Source organism: Brassica napus, chromosome A6, assembly GCF_020379485.1.
Source record: "Brassica napus cultivar Da-Ae chromosome A6, Da-Ae, whole genome shotgun sequence".
NCBI lineage: Eukaryota > Viridiplantae > Streptophyta > Magnoliopsida > Brassicales > Brassicaceae > Brassica > Brassica napus.
In genome coordinates, this window is record NC_063439.1 from 12,559,218 (window position 1) to 12,575,468 (window position 16,251).

Sequence of the window (16,251 nt, forward strand, 5' to 3'; positions counted from 1 at the left end):
TATCTAAATTAATATATGCTTAGCCTTCTGCATATGTATCCTCCATCTCCACTGGGTAGTTTTTTTTGCATTGGATTATCTGCTTTGATTCCAATCCTTTTTGTATTTGTAAAGCTCCAAAATCGTTTTTTTTTTCTTTTGCTTCTTTGATTATTGCTCATCAACGTATTTTTAGTTGGAATTTGAGTTTTATTTTTCTGGGTTTCTTCATTAGGTTTTATTTGAGGAGTGGAAAATTAGGGTTTCCATCGCCATTGCCCTCAAGATGTCACGTTAAACTGTTAGATTCGGGTTTATTATGGGCTTCCAACTTAAAACCAATTGGTAATGAGTGGATTGACCCTAACCCTTTATATAGTAGTAGATTAATTCTTATATTTCCGATGTGGGATGTTTCTCATCAATACTCTCCCTCACGCTCAGACATCTAGGTCTGAAGCGTGGACAATGTGGGAATAACATCCACAGAGGGTCCAACATCGGTATAGTAGTAGTAGTTGTAGTAAATTAGGTCAAAGGATCTTATTGCTCTGATACCATGTTAGATTCGGGTTTATTATGGGTTTCCAACTTAAAATCAATTGGTTATGAGTGGATTGACCCTAACCCTTTATATAGTACTAGATTAATTCTTATATTTCCGATGTGGGGTGTTTTTATCAATATAAACCAGACCCATTTGCAGCTATTTGGGTTTGAAGCTTTCAATATCAAGCTTGACTCGAATATTCACATCTATTGATTTTGGGATGGTTCTCTGATATTCAACGTGTGTGTAGATTTTAGGTTTACTATAGCTCTATCTCTGTATGAAAGCCTGATTCTTTGATTCTGTAGCCTCGAGTGCGTTTAATTTTCAACGAATCTAATGTTTATCGAGCTGGATTGGAGGATATCCAAGTATTTTCATGACTGGTGAAGAAAGAAGAGACAGATCTATTAATAATCGCAGATACTGCTGCTAGAGGATATATTACTAAAAATTTGCAAAAGAAAAAAAATCTAAAGGTAAATAAAACTCTTCCCAGTCTTCTTAATTGGAATTGACTAATGTGAAGCCAGAATCTCACAGAGTGTTGGTTAGCATATTGGTAAGAGACAAGAAACCAAATGCATAAAGCTGAGATTTGCACCAACTGAGAGTGGAAGTAGTTTCAGGTAGTGAGGAGATCTGTTCAGACTTTTGAGAACATAGCGTTTCTTTGGAGAAAACGTTGATAGATGAAACTTATAATGTCACGGTTACATAGAGAGAAAATGTCCATGGATGAACATATGCTTACCCAGTGAGCTCTGGAGATTGTATTAGCCAACAAGCTCAGAGTTCTGGAATTCCTCAGCTAAGGAAGTTGGAATCGTTAGGTCTTTATGTTAATAGGAGAGTTGGAGATGCGAGTAGAAGATCTAATAATGGGATTGGTAAACATCATGCTCTATTTTTATAAACACAAGATTTGTTTATTAACCGACAAATGCACAAACTATACATGTGCAGCTAGATTTCTGTTTTTTTTTTCTCGTAGGATCAAATGATGCAGCATTGCTGCTATCCGCTGGGATTTTGGTCATTTGTAGCAAACCAAACAAGCGTTCACTGGTAATGTAACGTCTAATGTTTGTCCATCGTTTTGCTCATGGTTTTTTTTTTTTTTTTTGCAGATGCTCTGATGACTGCATACACCATAAAAATTAAAACATATTGACGATGGGGTAGTACAATCTTCAGATTGCTTGACATATATACATATGCATATAATACGAATATGTACTTTGATCCTTAAATTCACCACTAAAACATGTCACTGTACGTTACTAATATTTGTTTCATGACAATCATTTTAGTTAATGCCTCTTTTCATAGCTAGCCAGCCAGCCACCGGTTATCTTCAGCTCTATTTGACCGCAAAGGACTATGAATTTTCCATTTTGGAAATTTTTCATTTTTGAATGTATATATGTCGACTTTTTGGTAATCTACAGTTTTTGTTTTCTACTAAAAAACTGATGAAATTTATAAGTGTTAAATACAATTATAAAAATGATATGTTTAGTTTTCCTTTTTTCTTAAAGATATTACTCTTATTACTTCAAATAAAAAAGTTTTTACACAAAAATGTTGGAAAAATAGGTTGAATGTTAAAGAATGACAAAGTATATTATATATCGAAAACTGTTAAAATATTTTGCAATAGTATTATCGAACAAGACACATAAACAACAAAATTATACAACTATATAGTAAATGACATCAAAATTTTGATAATATATTTAATGGTTCTATTATATAAAACTCAATTATTGACATATATAAAAATGAATCAACACCGGCGCGCGGGTCAAACTCTAGTATTGTATATTTTAAATATTTTAGATTTATTTTTAAAAATTTTAATTTTTACACATAATTTTTTTTAAAAAATTATAATATTTTAAAAGTAAAATTAGACAACAAGAATATTACAAAATAAACTTAATAGAAATTTTTTTAAGTAGATACATGAAGACATAATTATTACACAAATTTAAATATTACAACAACACTAGTAGTCTAGTAAATTTTCTCTCCTTTAAAATATTTTCCAAAAAAATTTTGTGTAACAAAAAATGAAGCATTAGGAAAATAATTTTATGTAATAATATGTTATTTTGCTTGTAGTTTAATATTTAATTATGTATTTCTATTTATAATTTTTTATTTTAATATAAAATTATATTAATTAATATTACTATAATATTTTTATATATGTGCTAGTTATCTATAAAAGTTTTATGGATTTATAATAATTATGACATATATATGGATTATAGTGTAAATTACAAATAATTTAAATTTAAATTTGAAGCTTTGTTTTTGGAGAAAAACACTTTAAAACTTCAAATATAGAGTTTGCAAAACTCTATAATAGAGAGTGTTTTTAGAGATACTCTAATACCCAAAACTGAAAACTTTTTTTTCTTTGTTGATATCTAATATTAGTTTGTAATTTCTATTTTCAGTTGGTATCAAACAGAGTTTCGTATGAGAATTGGATGACGGTTTACAATGGTGATTTCTAAAACAAAGAGAAGAGTTGTGTTGGGGAAGACAATGCCAAGTCATGGGGGTGATTGGTAGTTGCTGTAGGTGCTGTCCACAGTCCTATTTATTTTTACAGCACCAAATTCAGAGCAATCAAGCTTTAAATTTTTTTTTGAAACCACAGCTCTTGAAATAACCTACAGCTGTACAAGTGCTCTGCAGAGTCAAATATTCAAAGCAATTTTTTAGTGTTTTATATAAAATTCTACAGCAATAAAATCTAAAGCCACAGCAAAAAATCTACAGATTTTTTTCTACAGTTAAATTTTTAAAGCTACAACTATTACAGCAATAATGTCGATTGTCGGTGGAAATTCCGGTCGGATATGTATAGAGAATGAAATATTATGAAATATTTCTTATTCATACATGGTGAGTAGGAAGGTTGGGTTTTGTACAATGCCGTTGACTATAAAGTCCTTTACATAAATAGACTTAAACTTGTTTCCTTAAGTGATCAGGTTGGTTCTACTCACATGGCGATGATAAAATCGCAAAATAAAATGTAAGAATTAACCTTATCCTTTTTTAGGATTCATGATCGATTCTTTGCGTGGAATTCGGATCCTATACATAATTGTTAGATCTCTCTTACAAAGGACAGAATCCTATGATAAATTAAATGAGTTAGAAAATATTTAAGCATGTTAGGACTTATTCAGATCCAGATTTGGCAGAAGACTAAATCAATTTGACTAGACACGAAAAATATAGATGTATTAAACAGCTTATAAATAGGGCATGGCTATGCTTCAGAGGTACACACAACACAGAATGACGAAATGGAATGTGGTCATGGTGGTAATGATTGTGATGGTTGCTGCAATGGGAGGAGAAGCAAAGCAAATACGCCAAAGGACTTGGATAGGTTGCTTTCGATATTGTTCTCGCAATTGCAGCGATACCGACGGAAATTGCTATGAAGGTTGTAAGATCAGATGTGGTGGTCCAACTCCTACAGAAACAAATTCAAGGTAGAGCTTTCTTTTTCCGAATTTTTTGTTCTTGTGGATTTTGGATTTTTGACTTTTTAGTTACTGATTGAGGACTGAGGACTTTATATTAGGAAGGAGTAATATCAGATACATTTATGCATGAGAAACATTTTACAGCTAGCATAATTTCCTAAGTATTGCAATTATAGTGAGATCCTTGTACTTCATCTACCTATTCTTAATGTCTTACTTGATCTTCTAAATCGTTCTACATGAATAAGTGTATGAAATCATACCTAGTTTAGTAGTTTTTTATAGATGATTTGAAACAATTTCTACGTCGTTTCTGGTTTGGATGGTAGTAAAATTTATCACTAATTTTCTAATATATTTTAGTTTTAAGTTGGAAGTTTTTTAAGCTCGGTTATGATACTGGACTAGAGTTCAGGTTTTCAGTGTAAGAAACTATATCTATTTTACCATATCATCGACATGGTTACGTTTTTAAATCAATTTTTTTTTGTCTGGACCGGCTTTAACCCAATTTACATATAATCTAAACTGAACACCTCTTTTTTTTCATTAATCTCTTATATATTAAATGAGAAGCATTGTAATAAATGCGTTCAAACTAAACTGGACATATGTCACGTGTAGAAGCCTTGTAATAAATGCGTTCACACAAAAATGGACACATGTCACATGTAGAGAGTTTTTCACCCAAATTCTATATAAATATATTTACACTATGTACTTTAAGTTTTTTAAATATAAAACTCACATGCATGGTTTTTCTTTACGTTATTTTTACTGTTTATGAATAGAGCTGGACAAATTATTCATAAATTTTGATTCGATTCGTTATCTGTTTTGATTTGAATCGAAAAATCCGGATATCCGTTACTCTACGAAGTAAATCAAATACTAAAATACAATGTTCATTAAAAAAAGCAAATCACAAATATCATATTTATAGGAACGGATATTCAATTTGATCCGTTATATGTATATATATACATATATTTAAAGAATTATATATAAGTTATATATTATAGTTTATATAAATTTTACAATATTTTTGTTTTTAAATAATTTCATTTTAAGAATTTTATTTTTCATGTATTATTTTGAAAATATCATTTAATATTAATTAACAGTATCTTTATAAATTTATCAACCATCTTTATATACTTTTACATACATGTACACATTGACGTGGGTACCTTATAACTAACTATATACCACAACATAAATATCTAATTTTTTTGGAAGTTAAAGTATTCTTTTTTTCTTAATGCTTCTTTCACTATCGACCAAATTGTAGTAAAATGATTTGTCTTAATAATTTTTTTGTTTTTAACTATTATCCGTTTAGAAACTATAATATGAAACCATTGGTTCGACATCACGACTATCTAAGATTCATAACATGAAAACAAACAAAAAATAGTAATTTTTGATTATCAAAGAAAAAAAAAAACCAAAAACATCAAACATTTTAGCCGAACAAACCAAATAAATATTAATTTAAAATGATAGTTATATTTTAGAAGATTAAAAACCAAAAACCAACCTAAAATCGAACTGATATCCAGATTAAACAGATTAATGTCTCCTTATTAAAAAATAACGAAACTAATAATCACATTCCATTCCACAGGTTATTACCTAGTTCTTTGTATTATTGTGATACTGTCACATATATGTATTCAGTCTCATACACACATAGTATAATTGTTTGTTTATTTCTTAAAAAAATTTAAATATTCTAAATGAGTAGGAATTTACATGGGAAGAATCATTCGTACACTGAAGATAAGGAGGTTGGCGGAAACAGAAACTAATAAAGAGAGCTCTTGCGGAGACCATAAACATTACTATTCGCGTTTTTCCTTCTACCAGGTTCCTTAGTTTGTGCTTGTGTGACTTGTGTTTGTGTAACTTAAGCTATATGCGTGAAGACCCGATATATGTTTTGAATAAACTGAAACACTCATTTGTCACTTGATGGATGTCTTGAAAGTTTTCTAGTAGCTCACCCTACACCTTCTGTTGTTTCTACAAACATGTGCCCACTCACTACTAGGTTTTAGTAACATGTATTAGCTTGAGTTGGATTTGAAATCTTTATATTACGTTGGTGTTGTTGTATTTGGCTTGATTGTTTATCATATATGTATGTTGAGCTTTCATGTCAACATATTCGATTTAATAAGATATAGAAAAAAATTATAAATAAATACCCAATAAGAGTTTCTTCTATTCAACTTACTCCTGGGAGGGACAGGTATGTGATAAATTGATGGTGGTGTGGTGCCATGAAGTGTTCAACAAAAATAGACACCTGTAGTTACCGCATTTTCGAGGTTTTAGTCTTATGAAAATAAAATGCGACTGAGGAAACTAACTAATTAGTGGAAAAATCATAATCCACCACAGGGAATAAAAGACTATTTAGCAGTGGATGAAACCATGAACTCATATCATATCATCAGTCTCTAAGCGCTAGACGATGAAACAAGCATAGACTAGTCATACCGATCAATATACATAAAGTCTGAAGCTAGATAAGTGTGATATACAAATTACAATACTGAAAGCCAATTCAAGAGATAAGAAACAGAGCAATGGAGAAAACTAGAACAAGCTGCGAGTTACTAGATAATAAAGCTCGCGACTTCGTTGCATAGTTGACAACTTTGTTTTCTGCAAAATCACCCATAAAGAAGAGACAGATAAGCCATCAAGTAAATAGATAATTTTTTTTTTTTTGTAGCACAAACAGATAATATAATCTCCATTGATAAAGTGAGAAAGAATAAGTTGAGGACATAACTGCATTCTTTAGGATGGCAGAGACATCTGAGAGCAACTCCACAGTTACCGTCTGGTCTCTCGCAGGCGATGCATAAATCCGGCAAGTGACCCTCCACTTCCAAAGAAACCCTTGCTCCCAGTTTCTTCACTTTCTTCTCTCTTCCCGAGGAATGAGAAAGGATTAGGGTTTTGGTTGTGTAGTCTATGGAAGAGACATGGAAGAGACCGACTGAGGTTTTGAAATAGAGTCTTCCAGATCTGCAGGTGATGAGATTTGCGGCGACGATTGATTGGTTTGAGAATGGGGAGAGGAAAAGGTTTGTGGTATTGATTTTGCTGCAGTGGTGGGTTTCTTGTTCTTGTTGTGTGGAAGGAGAGAGAGTTAGGAAGAAAATGAGAGAGTGAAGGAGAAGAAGTTGATGGATTTTACTTGGAGTTTCCACCATTTTTTGTCTTGTTTGTGCTATATGTTTAACAGTTTCACTTCACAATGTTTGTAGTTTATACTAATTATTAGACATAGCTTTTATAAAAAAATATATCTTATTAGATTATTTGTTTTTCTTTACTTTGTGCTCACACTTTAACCCTTTGATGGGTAAATCATGTTAGAATAAAATATGAAAATTTTATGCTTGGGGACATATTCTCACTTTGTATTTACATCTTGACACATCTAATATCTGATACACTATTTCTGTGTGGTTTGTCCTTTAGATCAAAGCATGATTAATTGGAAGTTTTTAAGATGAAGTTTTTTGTGTAATATAAGATAAGTTTTTTAATTTTTAAAGAAACACTAAGACACATCTTCTAAATAAAAAATATAAGAGATGTTTTTTCGGAAAAAAAATGTCAAATCATGTTCTAAGAATTCCAAATAGGTTTCTCCCATTAATTATGCTCTTATATCTCCAAGTCAGCTACCACTGCACTTTCCCATGTTCCTAACTAAACAAAACTATCCTAGCAACTAGGCCTGGGCATTTCGGATATCGGTTTGGTTCGGTTCGGGTATTTCGGGTTTCGGGTAGTTCGGATAAGAGCTAGAGTATCCATTTAGTACTTGACATATTTTTGGTTCGGTTCGGATAGTTTCGGGTTCGGTTCGGTTCGGTTCGGTTCGGATAGTAAATGTAGGATCCAGAAAATATCCGAAAAAAGTTCGGTTCTCATTTGGATTCGGTTCGGGTTCGGATAGTTCGGATAATTTGGATAAAATATCGGTTATTTAGGGTAAAATATCAAATAATTAGAATGATTTAGATAAAAATTTCGGATATTTTGGACTACTTTGGATATTTCGGATAAAACTATCTGGATAGTTCGGATACTTTATAATAATTTAGTTATTTTCAACTATTTTCAGATATTTTTAATAGAATTTTAAATTAAAAATATATATTTAGTTATGTTATATGTATATATAATTATATTTTTATATATTCGGGTACCCGTTCGGTTCTCGGTTCAGTTCCGGTTCGGTTCGATTATTTCTGATATAAAAATATAGGAACCGTTCGGATATTTGAAGGTATTAGTCCGGTTCCGGTTTTGGGTATTTCGGTTCCGGTTCGGTTCTTCGGTTCCGGTTATTTTGCCCCTGCCTACTAGCAACCAAACAAATAAAAAGAAAATGCACAGATCGATTTATTCTCTCTCCTATCTTAATTTTGAATTTCAAAAGCACTTTCCCAATCATTACCTTTTCATATCTGGTTTAAGTTGAAGACCATGAAAAACTCAATCCTTTCTTAGATTATTTCTAACCCATTTTTATAATAGAGATTTCTAAAATAGAAACAAAAATAGAGATGGTATTTTTGATCCAGTATCTTTCTCTATAATAGAAAAATACTATATTTGTTTCTATAAATAGAGGAATGCTAATTTTTTCCTTATATTTAGAAAGAGAAAATAGCATTCTTCTACTTATAGAAGTAAATATAGCAGAGGAACACATTGGAATAAAAACACAATTTCTATCTTTTCCTCTATTATAGAGATGGATTGAAGATGCTCTTAACCCAATTGTACTTCTCCCATGAATTATTCTTGTTCTTTTTCAAAGCCAAGCTTGTTATTCAACAAAATATCTCGAAAAAAAATCAATACTATTAAAACAATATAATTTTTTAGATTTATCCATACCCATATTTGGTATATTACCTTTTGTGCTATTATGATTTTGCTTACTAATTAAAAATTCATTAATGGTAAATCTGGTAGTGAAAATGTGACCAACTGTACAACAAATTAGCCAACAAATCTATCATGTGTATCTTATTTTTTTATTAAACTAACAGAATACAACAACAATACATTCTATTTGATATCTTACCGTCGAAACTCTTTTTTCGGCCTTTATATACAAATTCTTTTACCTAACTCTTTCATCATTCACTAAGAGTTCGAATGGAGGGTGGGAAAAAGATGTAGGACACACTTAGGTGTGCGTACTGTACTTAAAGTTCCCATTCATTATTTGTTTTTTAATTGTGGTTCAATTCACTGTATATAGTAATGAACTGCTTGTGGTTCAAATTTGTGAGTGAAAAATTATGAACCACTGCTACAGTACATACACAACAATACTTAGTGTTTTTAGCAGTTCTTATTCTTCTTCTTTTAAAAAAAACAATATATATTCTTTTACTTGTATAATATGTAGCACATGCTAAGCTAAAATAGCTTTAATCTTATAATGCTTACAAAAGTTTAGTCTTAAACAAAAGAATAAAAATTATTTTGACTACATATATTTTACTATTAGACATCATACTTTATTTTTTTATAATATTTTATTTTCTTTCAATTTTTTATTTTTTTTAAAACGGATGTGTTAGTTAATATTAAAACTCAAAAATTATTATACTATTTTACCAAAAAAATTATACCTACTTTAAAATCATCAAAATTTGATATATATTTAATTTACACCTCTTTTTATCAAAATATAATTATTTTTAGTTTATCCAATTCATATACATATTTAATTCTAAAACTAAAAATAATAGTATATATGTTTAAATAATTTCCTATTATATTTTTGAATACACTTTTATCATTTCACTTATAATTTTTTTTTTTAAACTCCTTTAATTTATAACAATATATAGTATTAAAATTTTATATTAATTAATTTAAATTTGTACAGTAATTTGGACCAGTTTTTATCAACTTTCACCATTCAAACATATGTTTTGAACCGCTAGATCCGCTAGATCCACACTTGTACCGCTCGATCCGCTTGATCCACTTTTGTTCCGCTCAATCTGCTTGATCCGCTAGATCCGCAACGCTTGATCCGCTTTTTCCATTCGGAGCCTAAGCACTAGAAACACACCTGAAATTCCATATAACAATTTATATGTATAAAATGTGTCCGATCAGCATATCTTTATATATAAAAGAAGCATTGTATCCCTCCTGAGGCTGCCAGCTCGGATGCCACGTCGGAAATAGAAGCTCCCTCGCGCTGCCATGTCGGATCCGCACCGTTTCACTAAAGTTTCTGTCTGAACGGGCTTCACGCGCTAACCAGAGGATTCTTCTTCACGAGGCCCATCTGCACAGATCTTCTACGGAAAACCCTAATCAGGTGCTCCCTTCCTGATCTTCGTTCGTCTTCTATCGGCGCAGCGATCGTCCAGAATCTGTAACGGTTATGCTTTTAATCGTCTTTAATCGTCTTTAATTCCTACCCCACTCAAATCAACCTCTTGAGCCGTTCATCGGCTATATTAATCGTCTTTAATCCTGGTGAGCTTTTTGTGTTTTGTTACATTTGATTTTTTTTTATTAGAGAGAACCTCTTTTTGATCAGAACCTCTTACTGGTTGTGGAATTTGCGAGATTCCTGCGAAGTTCTACATGTTTGTTCGTGTTTAATTTTATTTTCTCCAGAAGTTTAAAGTTCTTTGTTTATACAAGAATCTGGCTAACTTCTTTATGTTTTGTTATATTTTTGATTAGGTTTATATATTAGAAGCGAGTTTCACTGTCGGGAAGCGAGGTTCTCAGAGAGATTCAGGCATCATCTTCCACCTAGATGAAAAGAAACTTCTATTTCATTTGGGATCATGGATTTTGGTGGACTTCCAAATATTATCTGGAAGAGTTTCTGTAAATTCTTTGGTCCACTTCAAGTTCCTGAGAACACCAATGATCCTGATGATGGATAGGTATGGCCATCCCCAATAGAAAACTTGATACTTAATTTAGTACTTCAGAATCAGAATGCGTTAAGTGTTAACTTAATAATTTTTTTATTGCACAGGCTGAAGAACTCCAAGCCCAAATGGAGCACGACTATGACAACAGGTCTGACTTCTGATCTCATATTCAGTTCTCTTTGCTTTTTAGCTCAATTCTAGGATCTAAACATGTCAGCTGTTTAATCTGTAGATCAAACCATTAAAGAGAAAATCATCTTGCGTGTTGTGTCAAAGTTTACTGGCGAAGTTCTTGCATGCTGTGTCAAGGTTTACGATGATTATGAGATTACTGAAGATGATGATGAGGATGTGAAGGGAGGAAGATAAGTAGGAGGATGAGGACGACAATGAAGAGGATGAGCAGGGAAAGAAGAGCATAAAAAGGTACTAAGTGGTTAAAATGGTTTTACATATAACTCAAACCTTGGAAACTGATATTGGTGGCTTCTCTTTGTTTTGTTGCAGTCATCAGCTGGACGGAAGGTTTTAACAATTACTCAATATCGACCTTTGGTTCTATTTCTTATAATTATTTAAGGGCTGATATAACCTGAGGCTCTTTTCTTTGTGAACAAAGGTCTGGAAGCATACAACTTGCGGAAGGTCAACAAGGTGAGAGGCCATTGGAGAGTAAGCAACAGTGAGTAAAATTCTTCTGCAGTATAGAAAGTGGCTTATTTGTGAAGAGTTGGGTCTTTCTATTTCTGAAGTTGTAGAATCGTTGTCCGTTTGATACGAAATATCAAGTTTTGTCGAGTGGTTTGCTAAAAAAATTTGGTTATTTGGTTTGGTCTGGTTTGCGTCTGATTTTTCATTTGTAACGTGTGTCTAATCATGAACTGGTTTGAACCCTTTCTAATAGTATTTGTGGTTTTGTTAACAATTCATATTGCCAATTTCTACTCTTTTTGGCCTCTGTCTGCGTAAGGTTAATACATTATTAAGAGTTCTTTCGGTTCGTAAAGAGAAAAAAATGTGTACGTCTGTATCCATCTAACAATTCAGGATCCAAAACAAGTAACATTACCTAAAACTTTTTAAAATTCTTTATACTTAGGATAAATTACACAATTTCTCTAATTTCAGCTTTCTATTTTATATAATGGGGTGATGTATATTTTTGCATTGTTGTATTTCGTCACAAACTAATGAATTTGAGAATTTTGGAAAGAGCATCGCAATGATGTAAAAGGGTGTTTGAATGAAAGAGAACATAAAAACGGTGTATTCACTTATTTAGTTTTCTTTGCTTTTTTTTCAAAAATTAATTTTTAGAATAAAAATCAACTCTTTGAAAAAGACAAATAAATAATAAAAAAACATCTCAAAACACTTAAAGTTATAAAATATGTAAAAGACAGTAACAAAAAAATAATCTCTAACATATAAAAAGATTCATTAGAATGTTTCCTAAGCTATAATAATAAAAGATTTGCCACCACCAATAGAATATGTTAAACAAATATCACAACTTTTGTACTAATAAGTTATTAAATTTTATAAAAATTAGAAGTACGAAATTCTCAACCTTTGTAAATCTCAAACAACTATCGTCATCTTAAAAAACAACACAATACGTCTAAAAAATCACAAAATCTCAAACTATCGTCATCTATATAACTCCGGTTAGACATATATGTTATTTATTTTTTTAAAATATCATCTTACAACTTTATTCGGTATTCAAGTTCAATCAAAATTCAATCGAAAAGACTAATCGATACATCAAAAACGAGTATATGAAATTCAAAGAAACAAAAAAACAAAACGCACAGGAGAGTCAACAATTTAAGACATCACACAAACCACACCACAATTTCTCAATCAAAACAAGTCGAAATATTTTCATTTACTTTCAAGGAACTGAGGAAGCAAGATCAAATTTAGTTCTGGTGTTCCTCGCATTGTTCTTTCATGGTAACGTCAATTTCTCATTCTTTGCACTTTTGTGCTTTATATAAAGAAATGAAGAAGTGTTTTAGCAAAAAAAGAACAAAAATGAAGAAGTGTCACAACCTCACACTCTGTCCCTTTGTTCTTTTTATAATATTTTGAATTGTGATTGCTAGGGCATCTATTATATTAGTTTTTCTTGCTTTTAAGTTTTCATACCATAATATATTATTAATGCAATAATTTCGTCTCTTATTTTTATATTTAAGATATAAATTATATTTAGTAATAGAAAACTCTCTCTAGCGAACTATTTCCGTCCAGGAATCAAATAGGTCATATCATTCACTAATCCATTTTTGCATGCTTGATTTTTGGTGTTGGTTATATATAAAAACGAATATAAAAAAATAACTTGACAACATTTTTATTGGGTTAGATTTAAGAGGCTACCATTTAACATAAAATATATAAGAATATAAAAACTACGATTACATGTTACCGCAACAATATCGAAAATCAACGTCAAATGTATTTACAACAAACAAACTAAAAATTTGTGTTCATACTTTAAGCAAGAGAATTCGAGTTTTACTTTAAGAAATAGATAGAACTTTTTTAAATTATAACCAATCGTGAAACAATAATAATATACATAAATTTAGTCTCCAGGTGAAACTTAAAGTCAACAATCGTGAATTTTAAAAGTTTCTTCTTTTCGAAAACCGAACAATGATAAAACTTAATACACACAACTGACACAATATTTCAAAAATCAACATAATTCTAATGATTACCCAGAATAAAAAAAAAATGGGAATGTACAATTGTAAAACACAGTTTAGTCACACTCAAGTACCATAATATCTTAGCCACCATAATATCTCATCCCCGACAATCATATATGATAAAATATTTTTCAACATATTATTTTGTACTTATAAATTAACCAAATCTTTAAACCCACAAAACAACTATTTTGTATCATTTATTAATAAGTATCTCAAATTGATTTGTTTTTCTGATGCTATTTACGTAATATAATATGATCTTTTTTTTCGTAGTACATCATATACGTCTCTTGCAAATTCAAACCTAAAACACAAACCACAAAACTATACAAAAAATAATAACTTAGATGATAAGTAAATTATATCCCGCCCGTAGGGCGGGCCGGCTCTAGTATAACATATACATATCATTAAAATTCATATATAGTACCTGTGTGCTTTTGTATGACATGTCACTTTCATCAATCACTATGTAAGAGAAAAACACCTGAAACAAATGTTATATCTCAATTTTTTTTTATAATATTGTTTTTTCAAATGATTGGAACTACGCTAGACGGTAGTCGGATAGCAATTCCGGGCCTAGCGAGTTACCGAAAAATCAAGAATTACTCGAAAATTATGCAGGATCTAGTTTTAAAAATATTTTACATAGAGCATTTCTAATCTCACTCCATATTTTACTCCAAAATGAAAAAAAATAGAGTGGAAAATAAAGTGATGAACAAAAAATAAAAGCATTAAGTAATCTTTTTATTTTTTTTGTTCATTACTCTATTGCTCACTCTATTTTTTTCTCAATTTTGAAGTAAAATATGAACTGAGGTTGAAAATACCTTTAGAAGCAAGTTGGGTCCAAAATTGTGCTTTTTCTTTTAATAGTATTGATTCACCTTTACTTATAAAGTCAGATCCTGCCAAAATTTTAAATATGTAAGCCCTATATTCACTCCAAATTTAACTAAACATCTAAATACAATGAAATATTATATATTTCCTTCCCAAACACAAAATCAAGCTTGCGATTCATGGGCATATATAGCAAACAAATATATTAGGGGTGGGCATTTTACCCGAAATCCGAAGTGGCACCCGAACCCGATCCGAAAAACCCGAACCGAAATCCGAACCGAAGTAGCAAAATATCCGAACGGGTATTGAATTAAGAGAGATTGGATATCCGAACCCGAACGGGTAATATCCGAACCCGAATGGATATCCAAAAATAACCGAACATATGATAATTAACCTTATATTTATAGTTTACATCTTTCATTTTATATAAAATATTTATATTGATACTACACATACTTTAAATTCATATGATATACATACAATTACATAGAAGATGATTTGTTATTCGCTTAAAATGCATGTCAAACTTTTTATTTCAGCAATTAACAAAAAGTTACATCCAAAATTTAAAAACAATAACCAAATTAATGTTTTTTTAGTTTGAAAATGTTATGTCCAAATCTATTAACCATGCAATCTATTAAAAATAAAAAATAGTTATGTGAAAAGTTATATATTTAAATACAAGAAATTTGAGAAATGAAAATTTTCATTTTTTTTTCTTCAAAATCTAAATATCCGAACCCGATCCAAAATAACCGAAACCGAACTTAAAATATCCGAACCCGACCCGAAGTACAGAAATACCCGAACGGGTTCTACACCTCTATACCGAAATACTCGAAAATCCGAAATACCCGATCCGAACCCGAACGGGTACCCGAACGCCCACCCCTAAAATATATAGTTATCTTTTATAGTTTAACCGAACTTTGGTATCCCTATATTGACTCCAAGCTTAAACCAAGTTTATAACAACTATAAACAATAAGATAAAAAGTATCGGTATATTCTCATATTTACTAAACTCAAATACAAAGAAAAAACAGTAAAACCTCTATAAGTTAATAATGTTGAGAATACACCAAAACTGTAATTTTTTATTAATTTATCGATATACTAATTGAACAAAAAAACTCAATTTGAGACTATAAAATTATATTATTTTATAGAAATTTTTAGTATATATTAATTTATAGAGTATTAATTTAAATAGGTTATACTGTTTACTATAGTTCATTTTCAAATCACCGCTGTAAGCGAATAGAGTGCTTTGAAATCATGTATAGTGAAGATATCCCTTTTATTATTTGGGTATCACTCTTCTTAATAAGAACTAGGACAAAACTTGTGTCTTGCGAAGAGTTGATTTATATAAAAATTATTAAAAAAATATTGTATGAAAAATAAAATTTATATTCTTGATCAAATTAATATTTTTGCCCATTAAACAATTATTTAAATTTTTTTTGTTAACTTAAATAATTTGTAACAAGATGAGCTGATCTCATTTTTAAAAATATTTTAGGTCAAAAAGTCACTTATCGCATAAGAACCTAACATTTAGGCCAAAGAATCTCAGTCCTACTATTTGGTTACAACGAAACCATGTGAGCTCGGTTTTATATCATGATTTAGCAATTTAAAAGTTAATTATGGTTATG

At 30.5% G+C, this 16,251-nt stretch overlaps 2 protein-coding genes and 1 long non-coding RNA gene across 3 annotated transcripts; 2 read left to right on the forward strand and 1 right to left on the reverse strand.

The window, feature by feature from the left end:
* Nucleotides 1-2,916: 2,916 nt before the first annotated feature.
* On the forward strand, nucleotides 2,917-5,229 carry LOC111198908. The gene has a single exon (XM_048734798.1). The coding sequence runs from the start codon at nucleotides 3,821-3,823 to the stop codon at nucleotides 4,055-4,057; it is 237 nt and encodes a 78-aa protein (XP_048590755.1). The 5' UTR covers nucleotides 2,917-3,820; the 3' UTR covers nucleotides 4,058-5,229.
* A 1,246-nt stretch (nucleotides 5,230-6,475) lies between these two features.
* On the reverse strand, nucleotides 6,476-7,335 carry BNAA06G18760D. The gene is made up of 2 exons (XM_013791497.3): nucleotides 6,851-7,335; nucleotides 6,476-6,720 (listed from the first exon to the last, which is right to left on the reverse strand). Exons 1-2 carry the CDS (start codon nucleotides 7,275-7,277, stop codon nucleotides 6,620-6,622), a joined length of 528 nt encoding a protein of 175 aa, XP_013646951.1. The 5' UTR covers nucleotides 7,278-7,335; the 3' UTR covers nucleotides 6,476-6,619.
* A 3,099-nt stretch (nucleotides 7,336-10,434) lies between these two features.
* LOC106454591 lies at nucleotides 10,435-11,935 on the forward strand. Its single transcript, XR_001289973.3, has 6 exons — nucleotides 10,435-10,593; nucleotides 10,807-11,015; nucleotides 11,111-11,154; nucleotides 11,239-11,432; nucleotides 11,514-11,531; nucleotides 11,626-11,935. It is a non-coding gene; the product is annotated as an uncharacterized LOC106454591 (long non-coding RNA).
* Nucleotides 11,936-16,251: the final 4,316 nt, after the last annotated feature.

Coding starts and splice junctions, on each gene's coding strand:
- LOC111198908 (XM_048734798.1), top strand. CDS start 3,821: ATGGCTATGCTTCAGAGGTACACACAACACAGAATGACGAAATGGAAT.
- BNAA06G18760D (XM_013791497.3), bottom strand. CDS start 7,277: ATGGTGGAAACTCCAAGTAAAATCCATCAACTTCTTCTCCTTCACTCT. Junction 6,721..6,850: donor CTGCCATCCTAAAGAATGCA/GTTATGTCCTCA, acceptor GTGATTTTGCAG/AAAACAAAGTTGTCAACTAT.